This window comes from Entelurus aequoreus, linkage group LG10, assembly GCF_033978785.1.
Source record: "Entelurus aequoreus isolate RoL-2023_Sb linkage group LG10, RoL_Eaeq_v1.1, whole genome shotgun sequence".
Classification (NCBI taxonomy): domain Eukaryota; kingdom Metazoa; phylum Chordata; class Actinopteri; order Syngnathiformes; family Syngnathidae; genus Entelurus; species Entelurus aequoreus.
Genome location: NC_084740.1, coordinates 12,224,487 through 12,234,948, shown reverse-complemented (window position 1 = coordinate 12,234,948; position 10,462 = coordinate 12,224,487). Strand labels below are relative to the sequence as shown.

General features: G+C 43.8%; 1 protein-coding gene across 7 annotated transcripts in view; it reads left to right on the top strand.

The window, feature by feature from the left end:
* fkrp (fukutin related protein) overlaps positions 1-8,637 on the top strand; it is a 43,050-nt gene extending 34,413 nt beyond the window's left edge. For 6 of the 7 annotated variants that reach the window (XM_062060130.1, XM_062060131.1, XM_062060133.1 and 3 more), the window contains one exon: positions 6,844-8,637. In XM_062060130.1, coding sequence (XP_061916114.1) covers positions 6,931-8,505 — 1,575 coding nt within the window. In that variant the 5' untranslated portion in view covers positions 6,844-6,930 and the 3' untranslated portion in view covers positions 8,506-8,637. Of the gene's footprint in view, positions 1-5,160; positions 5,406-6,843 lie in introns of those variants that run through there. The other variant, XM_062060129.1, reaches the window with a different exon arrangement.
* The last annotated feature ends 1,825 nt before the right edge of the window (positions 8,638-10,462 follow it).

Here is a 10,462-nt window from a genome sequence, read left to right as displayed (position 1 = left end):
AAGCTGGGATGACATTCAGATCCAACAAGAGACGTTGCACCACTCATCCCCCTATTAAACTGTTTAAGCATTCAGTGATGACATTTTTACAACCATTAACGGTGTTGGCCATATACATCTTATAGGTAGACGCAGCATTAGCTGCTGTGACGCGAGAAATTCGCCCGCCATCTTGAAGTGGTGTTGAGGAGCCGGCCAGCAGCCTAAACTGACAGTTGGCAGGTAGAAAACAAAGATGTCGGGCTGGTGTTCAGTGTTTTCCTGCTCAAAAGAGTGGATTGTTGAAAATAGGAATTGGGGGATTACTTTTCACAAGTAAGATTTAACATTAACGTACTATTGGTTGTATTTAAATCACCAAAATGATTCCCGGGCGCGGCGCCGCTGCTGCCCACTGCTCCCCAAGGGGATGGGACAAATGCAGAGGACAAATTTCACCACATCTAGTGTGTGTGTGACAATCATTGGTACTTTAATCTTTAATCTTAATCTTAATTTTGTGAAAATAATATTATCACAAGAGTTGAGAAGGAGCAAAGATCTTCAATAGTACTGAAATCGTAGCCGCTAGCAAACAAGAGTATGACCATAATTGATTGATTGATTGATTGAGACTTTTATTAGTAGGTTGCACAGTGAAGTACATATTCCGTACAATTGACCACTAAATGGTAACACCCGAATAAGTTTTTCAACTTGTTTAAGTCGGGGTCCACTTAAATTGATTCATGATACAGATATATACTATCATATATACTATCATCATAATACAGTCATCACACAAGATAATCACAATGAATTATTTACATTATTTACAATCAGGGGTGTGGAGGGGGGGTAGGATATGGACATCAAGTAGTGGACAGACAGAGAGAGACAGAGAGACAGAGACAGAGACAGAGAGACAGAGAGAGAGAGACAGAGAGACAGAGAGACAGAGAGACAGAGAGACAGAGAGACAGAGAGACAGAGAGACAGAGAGAGAGATCAGAAGGCATAAGAAAAAGTATCTGGAAGGGTGTTAGTTTAGGGTTGTAGCTGCCTGGAGGTGTACTTTTATTGCGGTTATGAAGGAGGATAGAGATGCCCTTTCTTTTATACCTGTTGGGAGCGCATTCCACATTGATGTGGCATAGAAAGAGAATGAGTTAAGACCTTTGTTAGTTCGGAATCTGGGTTTAACGTGGTTAGTGGAGCTCCCCCTGGTGTTGTGGTTATGGCGGTCATTTACGTTAAGGAAGTAGTTTGATATGTACTTCGGTATCAGGGAGGTGTAGCGGATTTTATAGACTAGGCTCAGTGCAAGTTGTTTAACTCTGTCCTCCACCTTGAGCCAGCCCACTTTGGAGAAGTGGGTAGGAGTGAGGTGGGATCTGGGGTGGAGGTCTAGCAGTAACCTGACTAGCTTGTTCTGAGATGTTTGGAGTTTAGATTTGAGGGTTTTGGAGGTGCTAGGGTACCAGGAGGTGCATGCGTAATCGAAAAAGGGTTGAACGAGAGTTCCCGCCAGAATCCTCAAGGTGCTTTTGTTGACCAGAGAGGAGATTCTGTACATAAATCTCGTTCGTTGGTTAACCTTTTTGATTACCTTGGTTGCCATTTTATCACAGGAAAGGTTAGCCTCTAGAATGGAACCTAGGTCGGTGACCTCATCTTTCCTGGTGATAACAATGTCACCCACTTTTAAGGTGAAGTCATTGACTTTCTTGAGGTTGATGTGGGACCCAAACAGGATGGATTCTGTTTTACCCAAGTGTATGGATAGCTTGTTGTCAGCGAGCCAGGTGCAAGTTCTACAGAGCTCAGCACTGAGGATTTTCTCCACCTGTGACTTGTCCTTGCCGGATACCAGCAGGGCAGAGTCATCCGCAAACAAGAACAATTCACAGTCGCATGCCGATGACATGTCGTTTATGTATATTAGGAACATTAAAGGTCCCAATATACTGCCTTGGGGGACTCCACAGCTCACAGTATAGCAGGGGTGGGCAATTAATTTTTACCGGGGGCCGCATGAGCTACCCGAGCACTGCTGGAGGGCCACATCGACAATATTTCAATTAAATTTTGCTCAATATTATTTTTGATATATACCGTAAGATAAATAGTAATAATAATAATAATAGTAATACTTCAACATAGTGTGTGTAACAGCATTCCATGACTAATATATATAAATTAACATTAATAATAAATGACAGTAAAATAAGCACACGTATGACTGAGGAGTCATAGTGTAACTTTGTGTGGTGTTTGAGTTGTCCGACTTTTTGTGTGGCCTTAAACGCACCAGTGGTTTAGTGCTATGCGTGTTGGTGACAGATGACAAGTTGGTTTTGGCCTGGTTTGTACGGCAGAAAATGACTAGTTTTTCGAGATAGAATTGTTTTACTCATGTTTTTGGTGTGGTTATGTCCGAATATAAACAGTTTTGTTCAATAAAGTGATCGATATAATTCCTGTCCTCGAAGCATCTCGATAGACGTTACAATAATTGAACGGTGTTCAATTGAACGGTGTTGACGAACACCATTAGGGCCGCTTGTTGTCACTGTCACTCAAAGTTGCATTGCAAAATTCCATAGAATAAATATGTTTATTTTGTTTATAATTCAGATGGGATTTGATTTGGTGCGCGGCATATACTTGCTGCGCGCAGCAGACGCTTGAGCAGTGCGCAATTGCGCAGGCACGCACCTTAGGTGAGGGGACGTTGCTTTGCAGTTCATGTCTTGTTGAAAACACGGCATTCCTCATCAACTTTTCTCTTTTTGGCGTCTCGGGTGTAAACCGTGCATCACTTGTCGCTGCATGTGCACCTTCACTCGCAGGTTACGCACGGACACACGCCCATAAATAATACTTTTCAAAATAAAAGCAGCACAGTTGTATTGCGCGCAGGACATAGATGTTTTTTCAACTTTATTTTGTAATTGCAGTTGTTCACATTCACTCACAATCACGCATACGTCCACACGGAAGTAATACAAATAACGATTTTCAAAACAAAAGCAGCACCGTTGTATTGCACACTCGACATAGATACTTTTTAAAATTTATTTTGTAATTTATAATTGGCCTCACGCGGGCCGGACAGGGACGCACAAAGGGCCGGATGCGGCCCGCGGGCCGCAGAATGCCCAGGTCTGCAGTATAGCATGGTTAACGGTGTCAAAGGCCTTCTGAAGGTCCAGCATGACCATGCCGCAGTATTTGCCTGCGTCCACCTCATGTTTGATGTGGTCGGTCAGATAGAGAAGGCATGTGTCAGTGGAGTGGTTAGTTCTGAAGCCGGATTGGAATTTGTACATGAGTTTATTAGTGGCAAGGTAACTATCGACCTGTTCATAAACAATTTTTTCCATTACTTTCGAAATGGAACTGAGAATAGAAACAGGTCGGTAGTTGCCAGGTTCCAATTTGCTTCCTTTTTTAAAAAGGGGAGTTACTCTTGCAATCTTAAAATCTTTTGGTACTTGGCCTTGTGTAATTGATAGGTTTATTATGTGCGTGATGATCGGGGCAATGATGGAGGCAGAGTCCCTGAGGAATCTGGAGGGAATATTATCAAGGCCGGTGGCCTTGTTAGGGTGGAGCGCGCTCAATTTTTTAAACACCTCATCAGCTGTGACCATTTCTAATTTGAAATCATCGTTGGATACTCCTAGCTTTCTGTAGAAGGCTTTAATGTGTTCTACACCAAAGCGACCAGAGTGGTGGGACAGCTTGTTGACAAGAGTTGCGGCTATGCTGGTGAAAAAGATGTTAAGTCTGCTAGCTACCTCCATTTTGTCTGTAATGAGGGAGTCACCCTCCTTGATGCTGATGTTGGTGAGTCTTGTTTTAAGTTTCTGGCTGCAACCAGGAAGCTGGTTGTTGAGAATTTTCCAGAGCTCACGTGGCTTATTTGTGTTTTCCTCTATTTTGTCGTTAATGTAATTTTTTTTAAGGGTTTAGTCAGGTTGGTTGACTTATTTCTTAATTTATTGCATTGCTTTTTGAGAGTTGAAAGGAATAATTTGAGGTTGATATTATTGGGTTGTTTATCTACTTCTGTTTTACATTTTTGGTATTCAGAGTATTTCCTGTCTCTGTCTTTTATGGCAGCTAATAGGTCCGGATTCATCCATGGTTCCGAGCGGGCTTTGATCCTGACTGTTTTCACGGGAGCCATGTCATTTAGTATCTTTAGGAACGCCGTTTTGAAGCGATCCCAAGCAACATCGACCAGGTTGCTCGCGAGCACAGGGGACCAGTCCCACTCATCTAATTTTAAATTGAAATTGTCATTGGAGTATTTTTTGAGGGATCTGGATTGGGCTGTTATGTGGCCATTGGCTTTAGGTTTAGCTATTTTGCGGGTGCAGAAGGTTAGATAGTGGTCGCCAAGACCACAGATCATGACCCCACTATTTTTTATTTTAGGCCGGTCTGAAGTGAGAATGAGATCTATGGTTGATTGGGTGGAATCACACACCCTTGTGGGTAGAATAGAATTGCTTGTCAATGAAATTAATACATTCTAAAAATGTCATACTTGAATAACAAAAAGTTGAAATAAATGATAAAAATAAAGATTGTAAAAGCCAACAAAATATCAACACAAAGTGTCATGACAGAATAAACTCGCTGCTGCTGCAGCAACAGAGATACAGTCTATAGGTCCCTAAGATATATAGATATCTAATGTACGCATGTATATATAACTTAATCATATTGTTTCTTGAACTTAAAAATAGCTGACCGTTTTTTTCCCCTTCTCTGGGATTATATTCCCAGTTTTGATCTCGGACGTCTGGTCACTTATAGCATATAAGAATACTCTATTACTGTTAAGGAAACTATGAATAATAAAAACACGCCAAAACATGTGTCCTTTATCATAGCTACACGTATGACAAAAAAACGTGTGAAAATCAGTGGTATTCAGTGAGGTAAAATGAATTAAATGCGCTGACAATTCATTGCTCCTGCCAAATGAATTGCACTGAGTGGAGCGGATCACCACTCCAAGATGGCGGCCCCGCGTCTCGTCAGCGCCAGTAGGCAGTAGCGCTCGATGCTGCGTCTACTTATAAGATGTCTATGGTGTTGGCTCAGGCCTGAGCCTTTATTTTAATGAGCTAGCGCCGGAAGTTAGTGCCTCGACCCGGATGTGGTCTTATTCGCTGCATCCAGACGAGCAGCCTGTTAGCGTAGTGCGCAGCACGATCAACAGATCCCAGTTTGTGTAAACTTCGCCTTCCCAACATGTCTGACCACATGTTACATTTATGTATTTGGCATTAGTCCACGATGCAGTTTCATTTTTTACCGGATTAAAATGACAAGATGGAAGCCCAAACATAGTGCAGTGGTGATGCTGATGTATATGAATACGGGATGACGTGAGGAAATATGATTTGGTGAGTTATGATCGATTTGCTCCAAATTTACAAGCAGTGTGTGAATTAGTGATGGGTTGATGAGGCGTCATGAAGCGTTTCGACACATTGCAAAACTGTATTGATACTGTGTCACTAAATACTGACATCTGCTGGACATTAAAAATCCCTACAGGCAACCTATGGACCGACTCAACTGACACTGATTTTATGACCTAGTACAGGGGTCGGCAACCCAAAATGTTGAAAGAGCCATATTGGACCAAAAATACAAAAACAAATCTGTCTGGAGCCGCAAAAAATTAAAAGCCATATTACATACAGATAGTGTGTCATGAGATATAAATTGAATTAAGATGACTTAAAGGAAACTAAATGACCTCAAATATAGCTACAAATGAGGCATAATGCTGCAATGTGTACATATAGCTAGCGTAAATAGCATGTTAGCATCGATTAGCTTGCAGTCATGCACTGACCAAATATGTCTGATTAGCACTCCACACAAGTCAATAACATCAACAAAACTCACCTTTGTGCATTCACGCACAACGTTAAAAGTGTGGTGGACAGAATGAGACTGAAAAAGAAGTGGCATAAAACACGTCCTAGAAAGTCGGAGAAAGTTATACTTGTAAACAAACTACGGTGAGTTCAAGGACCGCCAAAATTAGTAGGACAAAACGTCGCTCGCCAAATACTCGAATCAGTGAAGCATGTTTAATATAAACAGTGTGCTTTATAACAATTAGGGAGGTTTGCGTCATGTTTGTCCTCCTACGGAAACCATATTAAAACAAAAACTTTTTTTTTTCCTCATCTTTTTCCATTTTTCATACATTTTTTAAAAAGCTCCTGAGAGCCACTAGGGCGGCGCTAAAGAGCCGCATGCGGCTCTAGAGCCGCGGGTTGCCGACCCCTGACCTAGTATATACAATAATATAATATTTAATTTAGGATTATTTCATATCTTAATTTAAATAAAAATATATTTTTATCTTTTTTAGATAGTCATTAAATAATGTGAACATGTATCATAACATGGAAATCTAAGAGAATGTGTTGTGAATGAGGATGCTTGTGGACTGGGAATGTATTTTTTTACACATTTTTATTTTTTAAAAAAACAGTTTTTCCAACGTATTCAATTTTAGACGATTTCTCTTCTTAGTTATTATTTCTCCGTCTGTAGAAAAGACCAGCTCACAGGGCACAGAGGAGGCGTCAGTGCAACACAGTTCGCGAATCGGTCACGTGACCGAAACAGCTCCTGATCGGTCACGTGACTTTCTAAAAGCGGTACGCGCACCGACACAGGGTTTTGCTCTATGAGCTCGACGCATGCGCCGATGCATCGGTGTTGCCGGACCCATCACTAGTGTGAATGTACATATATCGCGTATTGTGAGTGTGCTAACATAATCGATAAAAAATAACCCTTGCTTTTCCTCTTTTACAGCACTGACCTCACGTCCGGTCGTGTGGCACCAGCGGGGTGAGGTTTGATTTCCTTTTATTCAAACGCATTCTACTCACCTGAGTGGCCATGCGCATCACTTTATGCCAAGGCGTGTTAACTGGAGCCATCCTCATCAACCTCCTGATCCTCTACTATGTGTCCCGGGCCCAGCAGCAGATGATTGAGAAGAGGAAGGAACAGGGCAGGGGCACCAGGAAGGCCGCCTTACTGGAGGCGGGCATAGGGCCTGGAGGTGAGCCCATAGGGGCCCCGGTGGTGGCTCGCAGCCGCGCCCCCCGCGTGACGGTGCTCCTTAGGGAGTTTGAGAACTTCGAGAATTATGTTCAGGATGCGGCGACTTCCTTCTTAAGACAACGGCCGGAACTTCCTTTCCTGGTGGTGGCTGACGCGCCTCCATACCCGCCTCTGGTGCTCCCCGATGGCGCTCGGCTTCTTGTGCTCTCGCCGAGTCCAGATCAGCCGCCGCAAGCTCACAGGCCCGAGTTCCACGTCCAGACGGAGTTTGTGCTCCTGCTTCCTGACGGGGTGGAGCTGGATCCGCCCCGGCTCATGGAGAGGCTGATTAAGGAGCTGGAAGGCGAAGGCGGCGGCCCGGTGAGGCTGGTGGCGTCGCCCGTGCTGACTCGCTCGGCCGTGCAGTGTCTCCACCTGCGGGTGAACCTGCGAGAGTGGACCGCTTCTTACTCCACAGCTGCGTCGGGAAGCAGCGGGAGCGTGTGCACGGCCTTGCAAGGAGATGCCGTGGTCCTCATCCGCACGGAGGATCTTTTTAATCTCTCTGTACCGCTTGGGAGGCCGCTTTTCTCCTCGCTCTTCATCCAGACCGCTCTCCGGGGCTGGAAGGTGAAACTTCTGGAGAGTCCGTGTTTCTCCACCAACCGCCGGCCCCTCTTCAGCTCGGCTCACAACCAGTGGAAGGCCGACACCCGCCTGAAGGAGGCCACGGGGAAGATGATGAGGAGCTTCGGCGTGAAGCGTCTCCTGCTGCCTGACGGGAAGGAGCAGTGGCACGGCTGCGGCAAAGAGACGCCTCGCTGCTTCGGCACGGTGCAGGACGACACCCCGGATTACCTCTACCTGGATCGATGGACGCCACCTTGTTGTCTGCGGGCTCTCCGAGAAACCGCCAAATACGTCATCAACATCCTGGAGAGCTCCGGGGTGCGCTACTGGCTGGAAGGCGGGACCCTGCTGGGGGCCGTCCGCCACCAGGACATCATCCCGTGGGACTACGACGTGGACCTGGGCATCTACCTGGAGGACATCCCCAACTGTGATCACCTGAAGAACCTGGACTCCGGCTCTCTGGTGGACGCCAACGGCTACGTGTGGGAACGCGCGGTGGAGGGCGACTTCTACCGGGTGCAGTACAGCGAGGCCAACCACCTGCACGTGGACCTGTGGCCCTTCTACCCCCGCAACGGCGTCATGACCAAAGACACGTGGACCGAGCACAAGCAGGACGTAGAGTTCCCCGAGCACTTCCTGCAGCCGCTCGTGCCCATGCTGTTCGCGGGCGCCGCCGCCTACGTACCCAACAACCACCGCGCCTTCTTGGAACTCAAGTTCGGAGAGGGGGTCATTGAGAACCCCCAGTATCCTAACCCTGCCAAGAAAGGTCTGGACAGAGCCAAAATATGAGAGGAAGACATTTGTTTACATGGCGGTACATACAACACATCTTAATGAGCACACGTTACATTTCAATACAGAAGTGACATCGTTTGTCAGTCAGTATTAAACACCAAATTGTTGAAAGTGTCTTGTGCAATAAACAGTCTCTTGAATCAGATTTGACAATAGGCACTGTGCTGTGTGTGTAGGCAGTCCTTCTCAAATAGTGGGGCGGGCACGGTGCGACTTCGGGGAACATGCTAGTTTATATATTATATTACACCTGTCACTGTAACCACGCTGGGAGACGAGGAAAGACCACTGTGTTGTTTCCTTTAACAATGTAATGCAGAGGTGTACTTATAACTACTTTATAGACAAATGATACTATTTATAGTCACGGTGGAGAATAGGGGGGCGTAACAGCAAATATTTCAGAAGTACTGGTGTAAGGTGTGTTTGCGCAATATAGACGATGTAAATGATATCAATTTGGCCGGCAATAGATGCAGAGGTGTACTTATAACAACTTTATAGACAAATGATACTATTTATAGTCACGGTGGAGAATAGGGGGGCGTAACAGCAAATATTTGAGAAGTACTGGTGTAAGGTGTGTTTGCACAATATAGACGATGTAAATGATATCAATTTGGCCGGCAATAGATGCAAAAGTGTACTTATAACAACTTTATAGACAAATTATTATATTTATAGTCACGGTGGAGAATAGGGGGGCGTAACAGCAAATATTTGAGAAGTACTGGTGTAAGGTGTGTTTGCACAATATAGACGATGTAAATGATATCAATTTGGCCAACAATAGATGCAAAAGTGTACTTATAACAACTTTATAGACAAATGATACTATTTATAGTCACGGTGGAGAATAGGGGGGCGTAACAGCAAATATTTGAGAAGTACTGGTGTAAGGTGTGTTTGCACAATATAGACGATGTAAATGATATCAATTTGGCCGGCAATAGATGCAGAGGTGTACTTATAACAACTTTATAGACAAATGATACTATTTATAGTCACGGTGGAGAATAGGGGGGCGTAACAGGAAATATTTGAGAAGTACTGGTGTAAGGTGTGTTTGCACAATATAGACGATGTAAATGATATCAATTTGGCAATAGATGCAAAAGTGTACTTATAACAACTTTATAGACAAATGATACTATTTATAGTCACGGTGGAGAATAGGGGGGCGTAACAGCAAATATTTGAGAAGTACTGGTGTAAGGTGTGTTTGCACAATATAGACGATGTAAATGATATCAATTTGGCCGGCAATAGATGCAAAAGTGTACTTATAACAACTTTATAGACAAATGATACTATTTATAGTCACGGTGGAGAATAGGCGGGCGTAACAGCAAATATTTGAGAAGTACTGGTGTAAGGTGTGTTTGCGCAATATAGACGATGTAAATGATATCAATTTGGCCAACAATAGATGCAGAGGTGTACTTATAACAACTTTATAGACAAATGATACTATTTATAGTCACGGTGGAGAATAGGGGGGCGTAACAGCAAATATTTGAGAAGTACTGGTGTAAGGTGTGTTTGCACAATATAGACGATGTAAATTATATCAATTTGGCCGACAATAGATGCAGAGGTGTACTTATAACTACTTTATAGACAAATGATACTATTTATAGTCACGGTGGAGAATAGGGGGGCGTAACAGCAAATATTTGAGAAGTACTGGTGTAAGGTGTGTTTGCACAATATAGACGATGTAAATGATATCAATTTGGCCAACAATAGATGCAGAGGTGTACTTATAACTACTTTATAGACAAATGATACTATTTATAGTCACGGTGGAGAATAGGGGGGCGTAACAGTAAATATTTGAGAAGTACTGGTGTAAGGTGTGTTTGCGCAATATAGACGATGTAAATGATATCAATTTGGCCAACAATAGATGCAGAGGTGTACTTATAACAACTTTATAGACAAATGATAC